This window comes from Strix uralensis, unplaced genomic scaffold (assembly GCF_047716275.1).
Source record: "Strix uralensis isolate ZFMK-TIS-50842 unplaced genomic scaffold, bStrUra1 scaffold_247, whole genome shotgun sequence".
Taxonomy (NCBI): domain Eukaryota; kingdom Metazoa; phylum Chordata; class Aves; order Strigiformes; family Strigidae; genus Strix; species Strix uralensis.
The window spans coordinates 119,233-139,248 of record NW_027436848.1 but is presented as its reverse complement, the minus strand read 5'-3'; the positions used below and the strand labels follow the sequence as shown (position 1 = coordinate 139,248).

The following is a 20,016-nucleotide window of genomic DNA, read 5'->3' as shown; positions in this document are numbered from 1 at the left end:
TGCAAATTTTATTGATCGCATCAAAAGCAGAGATACCCTGGCCATCCACTCTTAGATCAAACTCTGCTCAATACATTCATATTATTGCTCTGCCTTAGAAAGTTTGTGTGCATCATGGTAGTAGGTGGGACACACTGATTTTTGTTGCCAATTTACACAACCACTGTCCTTCTCACACTAACTTCTAACTTCAATTAAATTTGAGCTTTTGCTGCAGCAAAACCTCCTTTCCTTCCTCTTCCATTCAGGCAAAAATAAAAAAGACAGTGACATAATCCCTCTCTTCCCACAGCTGGAGTCCTCCCAGTTTGAGTGTTGTTTTTTTCTTTAGAGTGGCTCTTCATAGTCTCATCGACAGTCCTCCAATAGTAACTCCAGATCACTGCTTCCAGAAATCCTATTTTCCACACACACCTCTGCACACATTTTGCCGTAACTTCAGTTGTAATGCCAACTTCGCCTGCTACCATTTCAAGAAAGTAGCAATTACTTACAGAAAATTTCAATTTTCCAAAATAGTCAAGTCCGTTATAAGCACAGATTTAATTTTTTTGTAAACAGAAAATTGAGATGTCTAAGACTTACATAGTCTTTTATGGTTTCTTCTAAACAGGATATCAAATCTTGCAGTCTCGTGATAGCATCATCTTTTTGCTCTGCGATGTCCATTAGTTCTTGAATCCTTTTATTCTGCGTATTCATTTTCTTAGAAAAGAAAGTAGTTCAGTCAATGCTAAATTCTTGAACTATACAATGCATTTAGAAGCAAGATCAGTTAAGCTAAGCTTGATATAAAAAAAGCTAGAAACATACTACAATAGCATTTTAAGCTACTGAAATTTTGTACTAAAGCAAGTAATTTTGCACAAGTTTTTTTTGAGAAAGTTACCTCAGTTGCTTCTTTAAGCTGCTCAGCAGCCTCATCCGATTTAATCATCTGCATTTCAAAGTCTGTAACAGGAAGAGAAGCCTGCATCAAATAAGTGGCTATTACATAGTTTACTCAGTAATCCATTTTTCCAGATCTTCTGGTACTTTAGTAGCTTTTGAATAGACTCATTTATTTTTGTGTTGGCTTCTACTTACAGGACACATTTCAAAAGTTCAGGTTTTTTTGAACAGAATTGGGCCCTGTAACCCGTATAAAATATAGATCATGTCAAGAGACTTCTGCTGAAATCATATTATGAGGTATTGATACTTTTATCTATGAATGTTCCACAGAATACCTGAAAACACTGCATCAGCAAAATGTGAAGTGCTGGGATCACAATATAACCATGAAATCAAGAATAAATAATGTTGACATGTTACCCCCACAATTCAGAAGTCTTCAACTGACAGTTCTAAGTTTTGTCTTAAAAATGAAATAATCAAGGCCTGTGGAATTGTTCAACCCAAACATACACAAAACAATTGATTACCACCTATAGAGGTAACATACGATTTGGTTCCAAAATCCTGCTCAACTGGATTATTTCTATTTTACAGTGTCATTTCTTTTTTCTTTCACATCACACACACACCCAGCTCACCTTTGGTTTTCTGTGTCAGCTGTTCTTCAATTTTGATTAGTTCATTGGTTTTCTCTGTCAGCTTTTCTTTGGTCTGAGTTAGTTCAGTGCTAGTTTTTCCCAGTCGCTTTTCAAGCCAACCTATAGCTTCCTGTGGGTCCTCCAGAGACACAATGTATCTGTATGTTTCTTCCGCCTGCTTTTTGGTATCAACGACATCATTCTGCAGAGAATCAATAACATCCTCAAGATCAATGTAGGTGCCTGGCCTTATGCCATGTTCTCCATCCTGAAAGATAATTTATATCCATTTAGAAGTAGCAAATAGTTACACAATATCCATTATTTCTACTGAAAATTTCAAAGAACGTTATGTACTCAAACATCTAAGTACAGTTAATTCTGACTTCAAAGCCATCTTGTAGGTTCACAGGCAATTTGATTGCCAGTTTCTCTCTACCTTCACACAGAATTCTCCAGCATCAAGTAACAGCTACTTTATTTTTAAAGCATTTAACGGCCCACCATCACATTCCCTTTTATACCACCACAAAAGCATCCCCTCCAAATTTAATATAAAAGCTAGCATTTTTACCCGATGAGAACACTGAATGAACACAGCAAGCAAACAGTTTTAGAAGGAATACATCTGAAATTTTCAAATATCAGTAAAAGTTTGTGAGGTCAAATAAGTTTGTGGTAACTTATCAAATTAAGCTGTACTTAAAACACTGACTTTCTTTCCTCCTTGTTTTTTTAAAAACAAAGGGTTCGAAACTCACAAGAACCAGCCTCAACTTCAGAGTTTAGTTATGCTTAAGTGTATATACAATTATCATTGCTTCAGTTGTAGCCACAATAGCCTTAAGAGGAAAGAAGTCTCTGGGACCACTCCAGTACCATCCATATATGGGGTCTTAGAAGTCAGCTTCAAATACCTTAAACAGGCACTCAATGCAACAGTTTATAGCATAATTGCAGCTTTTCCCCCAGTTTCTTTGTACACAGTAATTCTCACTTTGTGTTGCAGAAATGCAGAAAACCCCAGATTCCTAAATGCATATCCGAGGCACAGCAACTACTCCTATTGAACATGATAAATATATCTTGCTGAGGATACAGTTAGGCAGCATGCAATTCCTTGAAACCATTCTTCTAATTCTTGAGACGTACCATCACCATAACAGGTAGTTAGTGAAAGGGATGTTATCAGGGGCATAATACCAGAGGTCCAGCTTGTTCACTGCAAGGCTTATCCTTTAGTTCATTTTCTTCATCCATGTCTTCAAGATCACCATTTACAAGTTCCTTGAAGATTTCCAGGCGTCTGTCAGAATCTTCTTGAAGCCGTTCTCGTTCATAAGAAAGGAACTCACTATAGTAGGGAAAATAAGTCAGATAAAAGCTAGCTAGTATGAGCTGCTACAAAGTTATTAGTACAGCTGCCTATAAACAAAGATGTTTTTTTCTTTATTTTGGCACAATAAAACAATACACAAAATGGTGTTGCTACACCAGAGTACGCACACTCCTGAAGAATGAGGGGGAGACATATATACACAGATATGGCTAACACTTGACTACAAGCATTTTTTCTAAGCTTCTTGAGCCAGAATACCCATCTGAAGTATCACTAAGACTGCAGTAACCAAAGAATTTGCAAGTGTCACTCTTTCTACAGACATCCTATCAAAGCTCTTCTGTTAGGGAGAGCTCTACAGGAACACTGCTGACAGATTACACACACACACACACACACCCTATGTGCCCCAAATCAAAGCCTTTCCTACACAGTATTTTTCCTGAACTCATAGTCCAAACAGAAACTGATCTATTAACAGAGGCAGTAAGTCTAGCAGAAGAGTGTGGTCTCTTATAGCCAAGAGACAGATTTAAGAAATAAATGAATGGAATTTAATTTTTTTTAATCATTAACTTTAAAAACCACTTAAAGCTAACTTACTTGAAATATATTTCCTGCTCAGCAAAATATTGGGCAAATTCCTGCATCACCTCTTCACGAATCTTTAGTTCCAGCAGTAACTTATTCTTCTTTTCAGCAATAAGTTTGTTCTTCAACTCTTCTATGAGATTCAGCAGCATCTAGAATTACCATTAGTATTAAGTTTTTCATAACGACATGGTTTCCCATAAGTGAGATTTTTCTCATTCCTCAAACACTACAACACCACTTTACCCTTCCACCTGACAAAATTTCTTCCAGTTCTTTTATTAGCTTATTCATAAACAGGAAGATTTATGAGTAGATCAGAAGATCTCTTTGGTACTAAACACAGCAGTTTATAAGTTTGCACAGAGCAGGCATTTGTAAAGAACATCCATTTTATTACAAGAATTCTTGAAGTTGTCTTAAACAGGCTTAAGCTCCACAGGATTTGGCTCTTGTTTTCCAGGTGCTCATTTTTGGGACAATATTAATGAAACCTCCACAAAAGAGTTTCTAGTCCTCAGTTCCCTCCTCATCTTCCCTAGAAGTGACTAAATTTGCTGTTCCTTAAGGAACAGTTTTCAGCATTTTCTTGTACACAGAATACAGAGAAACAGTCTTCTGTATTGCTAAAAGCAGGTAATACTTGCTGTGCATTGACCACAGGCTACCAAAAGGAGAGAAAGCCAAATCTGCAATTCTTACTGCTTGGTCTATATTCAGACACATTATAGAGTTTTCCCACAACAGGCATCATCACATCATGAGTAATCCCACTTTTAGTTCTTAATGCTGGATTTAGATAAAATAAGGGTGATCAGAAAAAAAGGTGAGAGGGGGGAAAACCAGAATAATACCTTGCTTCAAGACTCCATGCTACGCTAATTCTTAACATACCCCTGGCACATACCATGTACTCTTTTTTTCCCATAATAACTTTATTATCTTCATGTTTCTGCACTGCTTCTTCTCCTGACATATGCTGTTCCTCCATCTCATTATCATCTTCAATCACATCTTCTAAGCTCCTGTCCCATAGGACAGTAACTCTTTTCCTTGAAATTGGCATTTTAATGTGACTAAGTAGTGATGATGTTGTTGATTTCTGGTCAAATGACTGATCTTGGACAAAAACAGATGTGTCCATAGCTAAAACCTACCCAGAAAACAAAGAATAAAGTCTTCAGTATTTTTTAATCCTCTACTGGCACTTCCAAGATATACCCGCTGCACTTCCCTATAGGTCTCCTGAGCACAGTACTCCCCCAGTCTATCATCTGTTCAGAGTCACTACTTCAACTGGTTTCCAGCTAGAGTATAAAGGAGTCACTTTAGAGTCTAACCCTTCTTTTGATTGCAGGAACACCAAGTTTCACTAGCTTGACAACGTACAAGAGGGTTGCCACCTCATGCACCTTCAGATTTCTGTATTTCCTATACTTTGAGTTTCTAGTTGCATTACACAAATGCCATCCAACAAATTCTGTTTGTTTTAGTGTTGTACTTAACCCATTTAGATGAGCCCACATTCTAATGGCCTGGATCTCTTGTCCTTTGAACATATTTAACTGTCAACAGAAGTTTTCCATGGTTTCCATTAAGGCTGCAGCACTGATCCCCAATACTTTTGTCTTCCAACTCCACCAGGGTTCTATCCCTGCACTTACTCCTACTCATTCTGCTTAACCTCCACCTTCCCACTGAAGCTCCTGAGGACATAAAGACAACCTTTCAAATTCTCTTTGGTGCTCAACCTACATACCTCAGGTGAGCAATATTCCACATTAAGATAGCAGTAGTATATGGGGCAGCTAGACTTGCTACTAGGTGAGAGCATGCTATGACTACAGAAGAAAAATTCACCCAGATCTCATGGAATTTCTTCCAAATATAGCAAGTGTCTTGTCAGGCTGGATATTTTATGGGAATTACGGATTTTTAATAGGAAATATATGTCCCAACAAAGCCTTTTTAAAAGCTTTACAAGGAAATAAAGCCTGACTAGGAGCAATCAGAAAATACGATTGCAACATGAGACAGAAAAACCCAGTCACTAAATTCATATTCTTAGGAGAGAGGGAACCTGCTCTTTAAAGGCAAATCAGAAGTACTGATCAAGATAAACTGCAACACACTTACTTTTTGTGCAATGGCCGAGAACTTTAACACATGGAGTGTTTCATCGTACGTTGAAGCACATTGGCTTATGTTTACTATCATGTATACACTCCCCTTTCCACTGAAGAATCCTTGAAGGAAATGAGTTAGTTTACTTTCCCGAAAGGGTATGTGCTGCTGCGACCTTTAAAGACAAAAGAACAGATGACCAGATGTTTAATAATTTCCAGTCAGTGTAAAAGCTACCCAGCATGAAGACTTAAAAATATTTATTAAAGTAGTAGTCATTAAATAAATTAAAATTGTTTTGGACTAGATGCAGCTGTTTGTAGAGAGACCATGTGGCTGTTGTGACTGTGGCTTTAGCCATTATCTTAGATAGGCTATAGCAATATAACCAATGGGAGCACTTAAACTGAAAGTGTTCAACGTTTAGCCTTGGGCAGGTCACACAGCCTCATGCTACACCAAACTATACCCCAACCTCTCTCTTCCCTTCCACATTAATGAAGAGAACATATCTAGTTCTAGGCATGCAGTATCCAACATCATCAGAGATCTCTCTCACTCGGTATCCGGCCTCTGAGAATGGACAAGAGCAAGTGCCTAGGCAAGAAAATGAGCATACACCAAACACATGGAGATACTTTTCAGAACTTTCTTCCTAATCTCCCAGCAGTTTGGCACTTCCTAAAAAAAAAAAAAAAAAAAAAAATCACAATTTGTGCCCTTGAATTTAACAGCTGGGGATGTAGTTTTTGATGCTTATAGGAAATTTTATGAGAATTCCTAAAACATGACTGAACGCACACTTGCCACCAAATAGGTTGCCTGCATTTTGGACACATAACAGCTATTCAGTTACATGGACAGTGCTACAGAACTCAGGAAGGCAGCGACACTCCTACCAGAGTACATAGACAGCTCATAAGTAGCTTTGCTGCAGGACTGGTAGTCCAAAATAATTTTAAGAAAGTTTCTATTTCCTATTCAACTTGCAAAGGGCATGTATTAACACTTTAACAATATAGAAGAAATGCTCTGAAGCATGATCTCTTAAAATTCCAAGTTATTGGGATCAGAAGAAGTCATTCTGAATACATTAACAGCCCTCTAAGCAGCCGCTAGTTTTAATGCATCCTTCCTATCTGGAAAGAACAGAAAAATAAGACAGACTGTAAATTCACAGAACATAATCAGGAACACACGCTAGCAAAGCTTCTTCATCTTAAGGTGTTACAGACTTTGAACAGGCTGTCAGGAAGAGTGCTACGGGGTAAGTGAATTTGGCAAAGCACATCCATCAGCAGACTGGGTTCATTTAACTTCTGGGACAGAAATAGAGCTGCAAATGAGAACATGTGGAGAAAGCAGTTCCTGGACAGTTATATCCAGCTGTGACTATATATTGTACTGTTTTTTAGACAACTAGCTTCTTGTATTATTTCACTCTTATTTAGATCCCCAAGGTAGGGCATAAATAGCAGGAAGGCTTTCTTTTGTCTGCATATGGTTAGCTGGATCAGGAGGAGAGTGTTAAAAGTTATGTCAGTATTTATTAAAAAACAGACAAATTTTGTCAAATGGTGCACAGTTATGATAGCACAGCAATGTTCTGCTGATGAAAAAATGTTACACTAGAAGTATTAGACAGTTGAGTTAGTTCGTAAGGAGTAATAAAAGGCTAAAAATTTGACACTTACTATGACACTGGTGAAAAGGGGGGTTTAAACTTATTCCAAAGTTTGATTTTTTGATAAACCAAGCTCAGAGGAGTAAAGTTAAATTGCTAAAATATACAATAGCATGCTTAAAGGAGATTAGAATTGATGATTTAAAGAGCAGAACAAGGCAAGTTTAAGATAACTTTGGTAGATCAACAAGTCTATACATCATTTCCACCAAAAACTTAGTATTAGCATTGCATATTTTAAACATTGTAGGTAATACCTAAAAGCCACAACCAGTTTGCAATTCGTACAAGGACTTACTTTGACTGTTGAGAATTCTTGAGTGCGTTAATACACTTGCCTAGAATCAGAAGAGAGGTGTTTATATTTCCACTCTCTTTCAATCTATGACCTTCATTGTGGGTCTTGGCATATCTTTCTGAACCAGCAAGATCACACAGTGACAATCTGAAAACAGATAAGGAAAACTCCCTTTATTTACCTTAGAACATGCACAAATTATTCACTTTTTAAAATGATCACTGTTTTTAGAGGAAGAATTTCTTGATCTTCATCTGCACAAACACTTCCATTCTTTTCAGTGTTGCTTTCCCAATCAAATTTTACATTACTTCCTGACAAATCTTTTCCCAACACACTTCTTATTTCCCCTCCCCCCCCCCACCATCCTCTTCCTTTTGAGGACTTAGACGAGTTCAGGTATATAGCAGGCTAACAGAAACTTGTGCTGAACAGAGGGGACAAGATATAGAACAGCACTGCAACCTGATGGCTGGAGATAGAGGGCCAAGTACTGCATGATTGTAGAAAGTGGGGAAAAGGAGTGGGAAGTGGGTAGAAAGTGCATGAGCTTCTACCAGGAAGCACTGGGTATATAGTCAGTACCAGTACACCAACACAGAAGATAACTGACAACTTCATCACAAAAGAAGAGAGGGTCTCTGCTCTGAACTTACTCATTGACTCGGGTGACTTGTGGGGCTCCTGAATCTTCAATTTTTAGTATCTTAACTGTGAATATGCTGTGACTAAAAGGAAAAGTTTAAATCAGCAGAGAAGATAAAGTAGACTAATACCTTCAAAATATTTTTAGCCTCCACAACATCTGTTCAAAACACTGTTGAATCTGTCAACTTGTCTCAGCATATACTCTATCAGATACAAACTTTTAAAGAGATGCTGGTGTAGCCTTTATTTTGCTTTTTCCTCAGACATTTAGATGGAATAAAGCTAAGTGCTTTTGCTTGAAGGACAGTATTTGATAAATCTGTTAGCTTTTGTACAGGTTCATCTTACTGACGGATTGAATCCTTTTGACTAAAAACATTGGGTCACACAGTGCTAAAGGATGCCAAACCTAGATATCTAGACCCTGTTAAAGCCTCTTCCCCTCCTAAAAGCCACAATCCATATTTTAGTTCCCCCTTCCTCCCAGACACCATCCTATGCCCAGTGCTATTCAAAAAGTTTCTCACCTTCTGCTGGAGAAAGTATTTAGCTTCGTGCTTGCGATACTCTGGTGTTTCAACCCCAGTTTTAGAAGTCTAAAAGCTTCTTTAGAATCAGAAATCTGAACCCACTGCAGACCTTTAGGAAGAACAAACACAGTAATCTTGTAAATATCATTATCAAAAAGAAAGAAGGGATTAGGGGATAACGTATGCACACCAAGAATAATACGTTTATTTGAGACAAAAACATTTTACTAAGCATGCTTCAGACAGAAATTATGTGACGACAAAATCAAGATTCTTCCTTCCATGGGAAAGGAAGGGCACATATCTCTCATCATTTCATCCTATTAGCACACAGAAATATGCTCCATCCAAATTAAGTGAGCAACCTTAGCCTCCACTCTGAAAAGCCAAAGCACAGGGTCTAATATGAGCATGAACGCCCTATGTTCATACTCATCAAGGCAGAATTCTACCTGGACAGCTTCTCTGGTTTAGCCTACGATTTTGAGGGTGCGGGGGGAAAATCACCTAGACATCTTTCAGGGCCATCAAGTTAAAAAAAAAAAAAAAAAAAAAAAAGAAAATCAGTGAAGAATTTTGTCTGCAATATGATGACTGTATATCACCTTGGTATGGGCTAGAGTAAATACCTACAACCCTACTAATGGAACTTTATGGCCTCTGTTAAACTAGAGGTCACCAAAATTGTACTAGCAAAAATACCAGCTGTGAGGAAGAAAAATAAGAAAATCATCAGCTGGTTTTCCTCAAGAACATCAGGAACAGCCTTATACCTCCAAATGTTATAAAAAGAGATTATGCTGAAGCATAGCTCAAAGCAGACTATTTCCTACTTCACACCTCTTCTAGTCTTTGAAGAAATGAAGGAGTTGGGTTTATCATCTGATTCAGCTTTTTGAATTATAATTTGGCATATAAAAGATAAAAGGAGCAGGCCAAACACCTCCAAAAAAGCCTTTAATCTAGAATTGGTGTCTTGATTTTCCAAAGAACCTATAAATCAAATAGGATTTGAAACCTGTTATTTCCATGGCCAGAAACAAACACTGAACTGTTAGAGTTCTGCTAACCCCCCGCCTCCCCCAACCCACAACAAATCACATCACAGGCTTCATTAGAGTACTGTAAAATGTAATTTGCAGTCAGACTGAACTTTCTCACATATTCTCTGAAAATACTAACAAAATAGAACTGTTGAGCCAATTATAACTATAGGTAAGAATTTGGAGTCTTTTTTAAGAAAATGGAAAAAATCAAAACACTAAAAAATTTGTCAATTGTTCTCAATATTTCTCCCATTTCAGAGAAATATCAAGTCAGTGGAGTGCACGCAGGCTTTTAAGAGTTACAGTTAACAACAGAGAGAAAACACTATTAAAGGTACAGATACTTCTGTGTATGTAGATTGTTGCCTTTCATACCCAAGGCAGACATTTCTAGTGCCACAGTGAATACAGTTAGGAGTTTTCTAATCTAGAAATAAATATTATTACAGGAAGACTGACTTCTCAAATTACACGTTTGGCAATTTGCAATGTATTCTAATCACCTTTTACATAAGAACATCCCTTGATGTCTTGAGCAAGGCGTAGTGTTTTTCTTTTCTTGTCATTTGACATAGGAATCAGTAGATCATAAAAACATTCATTGTAAATCTCACAAAATGAAACCCAAAGAGAAAATTTCACGTGATTTTTCGCAGTTGTGCTAGATTGTTCTGAGCCTTTTAAGAGTTCTTCCAAATCTGTCAAGTACAAAATATTACAAGTCAGTATAGACCTTGTAAAATAAACTTTATTCAAAAAATTAATAAGTGAAGACTGATATTACAGCAGCCTTCTAAAAAGCACTTACCCCAGACAAAAATCCCTTGAAACTTTTCTCCCCTTTCTTAAATATCTGGAAGTCACATGCTTACCCTACATATCTGCCAGACACCTCATCTACCACTTCCTTTCCCACTTGCAAATTCTATCAAAAACATGCAGCTTTGTTAGAATTATTCAAGTCTCTTCAATGTCTTTAAAAGAATCAAACTGACAAGTACATATCATTCTAACATTTTAAAGCAAACCTAGTATTTAGGTAGTTTTTAAATGCTAGAATTAGGTTTATCTAATTACATACAGGGTCAGGATACCACTAGAAACCATAGCATAAGTAGTACTATTTTTCCTTGCCATAGTTTCATCTCATTTAATGTCTGTTCAGGTAAACTTCTAACCATTTTATCCTTGTGTTTTCTGGCCAGATAAATTGATCACTATCCAATTCACAGGCATATAAAAATGCCAAGCAGTCATTTTATTATTAACATAGGCCAGAAGTCAGTTGTTGACTTTAAGAAAGCTTCTTTGCCTGCTTTAATTGCAATTCTTTAATATAAAACATACCCTTACAACCAACTGGTGCTTTGCTGTTAGTGCTATCTTGATGGTCTACCTACAAAAGAGAACAGAGGCTTTAAGATACATCGTTGACAGTAGATCACCAGTTCCTTTTGTAACAGCTCCTACTAGACAGTAATACAGTGTAGTTGCAATATGCCAATACAAAGATCCTGACTAGGCATCATGTCTAGTTCGATGCACCTGTTCACTCCTATTGAAAGGATTGTTCTTACCTTAATACTCATCCCTGACACTTCCCTTACATCAGGCCCTATCACAGTACAGAGCACTTCAGCTCCCTGAGCCAGAGGAAAACTAGCCACAGAAAAATAGAGGGGTGGGACCCCACAGAGAAACAGGGTGATTTAACAGGATGATTTGCGGAACTCCAGTTGTAGTTTACACATTATTCTTAACCTGGTGAATCTAGAGAGTCTGGAAATTTTTTAGTATTGGTATTTTGCTAATTCAGGATTCCGTATCTTACAGCTTCCTAGGTCAACTCTCAGAAATAGAGGTAAATGTAGAACACTTGTTCACTTAAGAAATTAAGTGAACAACTTACTACTACATGATACAGGCTGTATCACAGTTGAAATAAAGCCCAGGTTTTAGAAAGAGAAGGAAAACTTCCTTCTGCTGAATTCTTAAAAAAAAAAAACAAAAAAAAACCAAAGTAAAACAAATCCCTACAGATAGAGGTTAATACACACACACTCCATTCCCACTCTTAGTTTTGGTTGTTTGGTTTTTTTAGGCACAGAACTGCAAAGAAGTGCAACTCGTCTACCAAAACCAGTATGCTTAAGAGAAGAAACATGGATTAAAAAACAGGTGTGATTTGGGTTGGGTTTTTTTAATGTTTTGTCAAGAGCATATGTCATATAAAGCTGGGATTCCATAAAGCAATTCCTGAAATAGTTAAATACGTGTGTAATCAAAACTTTCAGGTTTAAGCTTTACGCATATAAAACACCCACCCAAACCTCTCTCTGTTGAAGTAGGTGCAAACTTTGAAAACTGTTGTTATAAGAACAATACTTCAGCTTAGAGATTTAGTGGCAAAACTACAGGGGACACATACATGATCGTTTTTTCTGAAGCCCTTAAAGACTGCTAGAGCTAGATAGAACATACGCCTGTGCTTTTGAAGTGAAGTCTTGAAGAACTCTGCTGCCACCTGCCTTCCACACTGGAGAATTCTAGTTAAGTAACTCGGATAAAAATCAAGGTAACAGATAGATTCCATCCCACAACAGCCACACCACTGTATTATAACCCAGCATACCACTAGGCAGATAATTCTTTTCACTAAAAATAAAAAATGCACTGCAATCCATTTCTAGTTCCAATTCCTAGCATATGCTCAGTTTTCTTACATTATTGCATTCATTTCAGAGTTAAAGACACCAGGAAAAAGATATGCTTATACAAAATACAAATCCCCACAACTGTAATTGGACTAAACAGCTTTAGAGTTCCAAGCAATTCATGAAACTGAAGTGTATTTCTGGACTACTCAATAGTGAACTGTTTAAGAATAAAGTCCAGCAGAAACCTGTTTGAATTCAAATCTTTAGAAATCCAACAGCTTTATAGCTCTGCTGTTCCAAAAAACCCTTTGCTTCCTTTGAGGTTATTGGCATAGACTGGAAGAGGGGAACAACCTCAAAATCATTCATTTCTTTCAAGTATCCTGGAAGAGAGTAAATTGTTTAAAGGAGCAGACCTACTAGCATCCCCGCAGATGGCGAGACTATTTGCATTCCATCCTTATTAAGCACCAGTAACCCCAGAGGATAAATTATCAGATGCTCAAACTATAGAAAAAAACCTTAGTGTTTACATTCTATAAAGTATTCAGCCACAAGGCAGAAATTCACAGAACAGGGTTCATCAGCAATATTGCTCACTTTGCTGCTCATCTGAAGAGCTACCTGACAGCAAAGACACGTCCATACTTAAATACAGAGAGTTGCTTCCCATTGAAAAATGAACATGGTAACATTGAGCTATCTAAAGATGCATGTACTCGTCAGTACAGAAAGAAGTGCTCCTCTACCTCTTTTGTTAGGCGAAGTATTGAATTTTTAATAGCAGTTTCTTCTTTCACTTGGTCTCTAGTCAGCCTTATATAATCTCTGCACCGATGGGGTTTGAAATCCATTGCTGTGTATAGCCTCCCTTGAATACTTTTAAACAACATATCCATAGTCCTTGGCAGAATACCGATGTCATCTTCTGTCCCTGAAAGCAACATACCAAAGAAAGACCCTAATTATTACTGTGAACAAGATATACAAATAAACAAAGACAGAAAGATAAGCAACTCTAATCTCAAGGCATACATGATGGATTTGGAGGCCACTTACAGCACGAAGCAGTGGGTTTTTTATTCTCAAGGTAATAGCAATGTCATTAGTGTTCTGAAAGGTATTTGGCTTTCAGCAACAGCTCATGCTCTACCCCTTAGACAGTAAGGGGCAGAACATAAAAACTGATGGGGTGTTCTGCATAAACTTAGCCTTAAGGAAAAAAAACAAAAAACAAACCAACCACAACCAACGCACATTCAATAGAGATTTGCAGTTTTTCAATTGCATTTCATAGGCTGCCTTCACTCTCTCTCTCAAGGAAGTAATCTGCAAATACAACTGATGACTCCTCTCTCAGCTGCAGTCCTGTACTAATTCCACAGACCCTACCAAAAAAGTTCTAGAAGCCTTGTGAAGACTCACTCCTTTCCCTGTCCCAGACCCTTTCCTACCAAAGCATCCTACTTTTGCACATGAAAGGCAAAAAGGAGTCAGATAAAAGCCTCAGTGAACACTTGATCTTTCTGAATCCAGATGCAAGTTTAAAAAGGGTTCACTTAACTTTGATTTCTAAACCAGAGAGGAGAGGAAAGAGGGGAGAATGGAAGAGAAACAACTATCCTGTCTCAGACTGACAGCATTATCTTCCAGCCTCTGATAACTCCTACCGCTCCTGAGACAGATGGGCTTTCACCAGTTACAGCACTAGCTGTGTTGCCCAAGTCAGAACCTATGTAAAATCTAGCTGGCACTCAAACACCAAGCTAGGAACCAAATAACATACTAAAGTACTGTTGGATTACATTTGTTTCTCCTCATCTACTCGTAATTTTTTGTTTCTCGTAATGCCACTTGTAATTCAACCTCACATGAACAAAGTAGCAGTCACTGGCAAACAACAAACAGTCCTAAAAAACTGTTGCATCTTTCACTTAAGTCCCTTGCCATTGACTGAATACAGACTGCCATGTACTGCCAGAAAGGAAAGGCTATATTGACAATACTGGGAATAACAGAAGAGGAAATCATGGCACCCCGTAGGCAACATTCTGCCCTGACAGTTCTTATCACAAGTTGATAGTTAAGTCCTAGAAAAATATAATAGCATGAAAAAGTCTGCAGAGTCTGAAAAGACATGAATCAAAAAGTCTTGAAAACCCACACAATATAGCCCAAACTAGCTAAGCATGCGGGACTGTACACTTTAGGAATTTTGGGGGGTTGTTATTTACCTATTATTTATTAGGACAGAGCATGCCATCATTGACCCAGATTAATGATAACTGAAAATACTGGCAGTAGTCTTTAGTTATAATCTACCTAACAGAAGATCACTTAGAAGACAATGTCACTTCAATAAAGATCAATTTCATATGGCATAAGACATATTGTCCTTCTACTACTTCTGTGTATAAAATAAGCATTATAGAATCTAGAACTGCCATTTTATTATAGGAGAAATTGTTTCCATCTAAATCACGCCACCTTATTTGTTAAAATGTTTTGGAAAATAATTAAAGAATGACATCTTCCAACCAGAAAGGATATTGAGCTTTAACAGTACAGAAACAATACATCAGGAGACAAGGTCTCCTAGGATATTATTGATAAACTCAGAAACTCGAGACAAGACAGAAATACTTGGAAGTACTCAAATATGTTTCAAAACATTTATGCTCTGCCTGTAATAATTGAAACGGACTCAAATACTATTCCTTATTTGGAGACAATGCATATAAGATGCATATGACCTTTATAATAATGATTAAGAAAATATGAGTCTGGACTTACACACTTTTCACATTCTGATATACAGAACACATATTTTCTTAACTCCCCCCTCCACCCTCTAGATACTTGGAGGAAAAAAGAAGTCACATACACCTGGTTGAAATTATTACAGCCTTACAAAGCAATACCACTGTATGTTTACGTAAACTCTGGCAGTGACTGTCAGTTGGCAGTTTAGTGATATTGGTTATGGAAGGAGACTTTCAAAGGCTATTTATTATTATTATTATTCAAGAGAAGCCAATGTACAGGGCCTACAGCTTAAATAAAGGAAAGAGTTATAATATTTCTGCTAGAAGTAATCCTCTCAAAAAAAAAAAAAAAAAAGGAATTTCATTCAAGAACACATTTCTACTTATACCTTGGAATGTGTAGGTTTTCCCAGCATTTGTAACGCCATATGTAAAAATAAGACGATTATATCCATCTAAGAAGTCTTGCACTGGTTGCTTCATGGTGCCTTCAAAAAATTCTTCTTGAGTTGTTTCAGGGGCAAACACCTGAGCATTACCAAGAAACATCTTTATTTTGTTTCAGCAATCATTAGAGACTTTTAAAGAATCCTTTAAATTCTGTATGTTTATAATCTTAAAGACTATTGACAGTTTAAAAATCTAGTTGGATTGCTATTTAATAATATAAAGTTAAACAAATTTTTCCAGGAAAAGATTAAAAATTTTTAAAGACAATTCATTTACTTGTGAAAAAGTGAACTTCTGTCCAACAGTTTTTTCACTCAGTCGACTCAAAGAATATTGGGGTGGCTTCAGTATGACACTTGTTGAATCTTCAATCGAAACACAGCTCTATTAAAAGGAACCAGAAACAATGCAGGCATGAAAAGTGTATGAAAAGCTCAGCTTAGAGGAAAAAACAAACCAAAAACCCCAAGCATACATTTAAGGTATTTTCAAGTTATATAAATGTCACACCTGCAATTCATTTTCTCTCTCCAACGATGTAAATGGCCTAATACGCAGGCAAACTTGTATGTGTCCCTTAGGCTCCAAAACGTTCCTCTTAAATAAAAAAAAAATAAGGAAGTTAGAAATTTGACTAGCTTCTTTGTTGGATAGCTAGCATCTTAAGGCAGTTTTATTTTCACCAGGCTACTTTGAACAGACTTATTTGATGACAAGAGAAGCAAAAGTAATTCACTACATCAGTTTTCACAAGTGCTTAGGCCTCTGCAGAAGTTCGCTGTGATAACTTAAGAGTTCATAATCTTGCAGCATATATATATATATACACACACACACGACACTAAGGCAATGAGAAATCAAGAATGAAACCCACAAAAACATTCTATGATTAAGCTGCTCCAAGACTGATGCGCCCAATAAGGTATCAATGCAGTGCCACACAACTTAGTCTAATCCTATCTATCTCCTCCAAATTAAAAACATACTAAAGATGCTTTTCATCTTCTCTGTAAAATTCTGATTATTCGTATTGATGAAAAGACTAAGCTTATTAAAAAATATCCAAACAATGCAAACGTTAAAGCTTTCTTACCTGGCTTGTGTCCGAGTCTGAAGAAACCAAAGAAAAATCACCAGAGAGATCTGTTTTAAGGTCTTCCACACTTACTGGCCCTGTTCTTTGAAGTGGCTCAGCACTAGCAATATAGGATGGTCTGAAAAATTCCTCTTTATCCAAATTTGGTTCCATCCTGCGAGATAAAATAAAATCCTTCTTTTGTTTTCTGATCACATAACATAGAGCTTCTGAAGTCTCTTATATAAGACAAGCCAATTTGAAACTGATAGCTGCAGTTTCTTTAAGGAGAAAGCTTTCTTTATCCTATTCAAAATTTACACAGCAAGTTTCTGATAGCTGGGGAGAGGGTCTGCAATGGAGTTCACATCACGATGAAACAAGACCAGCCATTCTTCTTTCAATGCAAAGCAACTGTTTACGAGGGAAAAAGCCTTACACATATACCACAACCTTGCTAAAACCCATGTTTGACAAGGAAGATAGAATTAAAAAATAAAAACACCAAACAATCATATTGTTCCACATCCGTTTCTCCATCATCCCATTATTGTGTCCATTTAGAATAAAAGTTCATTGCAAGAGTAACCCAGACTTCATGGTTATCTCTGCAGGACCTGATAAATAATTGGTATTATAAATATAACACAATGTAGTTTAATGCATGACAGAGTTCAGAAAAATTCTGAAGACTAGCATATAGTTTTAGCTATTAAGGGGACACTAGAAAATTAGACCTCATGCCAGAGGGCAAGTTACAGAATTGCTTTTGAGTAACTTTTTCAGTCATTTTATAGATCAGCAATTCATCTATTAATCCAAAATTTAATGATTTTTGTGCATCTCAGAATCTGGGCAGTGAAAATTTGCTATAGAAAATGAAAGTAAATTGATTCAGCGTTGATAGTAGACAGGTAGATTTCAAAATAATCTTTAAAAAGTGCATTTTATTTCAAAATATTGGCGTATTTTGTCTGCCCTTCACTCTCCAGTTGCTTTTTCCTGTGATGTTACAGACGTGGCTTGGCAGCTTTTGTTATAAATTAAGTTTAACTCATTGGGCTCACAGACTATGACAGCAACTCACTGGGCTCATAGACTATGGCAGCAAGCATTCCAGCAATTAGACATCTACCACATGGTCTCCTACAGTTTTGAAGCTTTGGACATGATGAGTCAATGGTCTAATACTACATTCCCATGTCTATGCTACAGCCACGTATATATATTTTGTCTCTAAATACTAATGGAGAACACACAGCATTCATTAAAACAGTGGACAGACCAGGGCTGGTTCGAAAAGGTGTTGCCTATTAAGCAGTCGTAATATTTTTGTTCCGCCCAGCAAAAAACCTGAAATATGCCAGCACTTTGGTGTCAAAACATTTAACAGTTCAGCCTGACTATCTAGCTTGTAAAAGGCAGATACAAGGCTTCATGAAGCCAGACAAACTTCACCAAGAGGCAAATGAGGTAAAGCTATACATAAACTAAGCAGCAATGTTTAGTTTAATCTACAGTTCTTATTTTGTCAGACAACTATATGAAAACCAGGAAAAACTTGGCCTGAAATACTGACAAAGCTTGAACAAACACCAAGTTGGGAATAAGCTACTACTGGAAAGAAACATACCTGTGCTGTCACGATCTAGAAGTCTTCCTCATCAGCTACACAAAGTCACAGGGCAAAACTCTTACCAGACCTTGACAGGAAACATAGTTGTTAGGTAACTGACAGTTTAGTTGTTTTAAATATAAGCTTATTTTAAAGTGTGATTTGTCGAGATTATGCTCTCACTCTGTGCTTTTTTACCTAAGGGGCAAAATACAAACATTAAGCTATGTATGTAAAGCTGGAATTCAAAGCATTCATATGAGCCCAGCATTCAGATAAGTCAGGTTGAACCACTAATAGCATGTAAAACACAAGATGCAAACTGTCCATCTGTCTGCACATTGTGTCATACAGCACTGTAATTACCTTAGATGTTCTGGGGTAAACAGGTATACTGCCCGGCTGTAGCCTCTAAAATGTACTTGTATACTGGGATACGTTATTGTAATTCTGCTTATCGTGACAACAGAGTTTAGAGCTGCAGACACCTTAAGAGAAGGGTATCCAGAATGGCACACAAAGCAAAACCTGGTCACGGTACACACACAACCTGTAGCACTGTCAGACAGCACAAGGGTTGAAAAGGCTCCAAACCTCACAGCTGGCAGCTTATAAAGAAACATAACGCATCAGTACTTACACTTTAAAAAATTTAAAAGAAAAGTTTTCCTCCGCAATTACCAATCTCTCACTGCAAGGCTTCGCAGTGTTGTCCCGTTCTTACGGGACACTGTCGCATGTCCTGGTCATAGCCCTGGACGCTACCCGTGACTTGCACGCCCCTCAGCAGTACCTAAAAGTTTTCACACACACATCCCCCGCTCCACAAGTTTTCACCCACCGTAGTGCCAGGGGAGAAGCGAGGGGAAGAGGCCTCAGCACCGCCTGCCACGCAGACCCCTCAGCACCGCCCGCCACGCAGACCCCCCACCACCGCTTCCCAGCTCCGCGACCCCGAGGTCGAAACCGCCGCCTCCTTCCCTCCTCTAGCGAGCGGCCGGCAGTCCGACAGCCCCACAACCCCTTACCGGAGAGCGCACGGCAGGCTGAGCGAGCCCAGCCACCGACCTCCGCCAGGCGAGAGCCGCTCGGCTCTGCTGAGCGGCCCTAGCAACCGTTGCGACTCACCAACAAAACTAACAGGCACGGCCGCGATTCTTTTCAAATCTGACCAATGGCAGAGCTCGGCGCCGTCACGCGACCGCCGGCGAGGGAGGGCGGACGTTGCCGCGGCGAAAGGCTCGGCGGGAAATGTAGTCTGGGGGGGGCACGCGGCGGGGCCGGGCCGGGCCGGGCCGGGCAGCCCGGCTGGCGGTGCGGGGGGGAGGTTTCCTCTGAGGCGGCGGCTGGGCTTCGCAGTGGGGGCGCGCTGCGCTGCGAGGGGTGTTCTCTGAGGCTTCTGTGTTGCAGGCACCCAGAGTATGGAAATGTACGGATTTAGGTAACAAAAATCACCATAAGTTTCTCTTTAGACTCAGACAGGAATTCTTTGAACTTTAATAAAGAATGTCTGCCTGTTTTAAATTGAAATAAAAGGAAAAGTAACTTGAAAGTAGTCAATAACTACCAAAACCAAACGTTTGTCTTTCATTTGAAGAAAATGCCAGCTAGTGCAAGCAATTCTGTAAAAGAATAATTCTACACAGATCCTGTATCAGC

At 38.2% G+C, this 20,016-nt stretch overlaps 1 protein-coding gene across 1 annotated transcript; it reads right to left on the bottom strand.

Annotated features, from left to right (window-relative positions):
• Window positions 1–389: 389 nt before the first annotated feature.
• LOC141938703 (kinesin-like protein KIF20B) lies at window positions 390–19,456 on the bottom strand. Its single transcript, XM_074857638.1, has 20 exons — window positions 19,386–19,456; window positions 18,376–18,445; window positions 16,761–16,917; window positions 16,178–16,264; window positions 15,944–16,051; window positions 15,607–15,745; window positions 13,202–13,386; window positions 11,143–11,191; window positions 10,299–10,493; window positions 8,747–8,858; window positions 8,228–8,299; window positions 7,572–7,718; window positions 5,602–5,764; window positions 4,373–4,618; window positions 3,478–3,617; window positions 2,739–2,889; window positions 1,536–1,803; window positions 890–951; window positions 586–705; window positions 390–463 (listed from the first exon to the last, which is right to left on the bottom strand). The coding sequence occupies exons 3-20, from the start codon at window positions 16,914–16,916 to the stop codon at window positions 398–400; spliced, it is 2,466 nt and encodes an 821-aa protein (XP_074713739.1). The 5' UTR covers window position 16,917; window positions 18,376–18,445; window positions 19,386–19,456; the 3' UTR covers window positions 390–397.
• Window positions 19,457–20,016: the final 560 nt, after the last annotated feature.

Bases quoted from the DNA above. Each gene is read 5' to 3' on its own strand.
- LOC141938703 (XM_074857638.1), bottom strand. From the start codon at position 16,916: ATGGAACCAAATTTGGATAAAGAGGAATTTTTCAGACCATCCTATATT. The intron at 16,052-16,177 runs GTGTGACATTTA...TCCTTTTAATAG, and splicing joins AGAGAGAAAATGAATTGCAG to AGCTGTGTTTCGATTGAAGA. The intron at 464-585 runs GTAAGTCTTAGA...TTGAAATGGTAG, and splicing joins AAGAAACCATAAAAGACTAT to CAGGCGAAGTTGGCATTACA.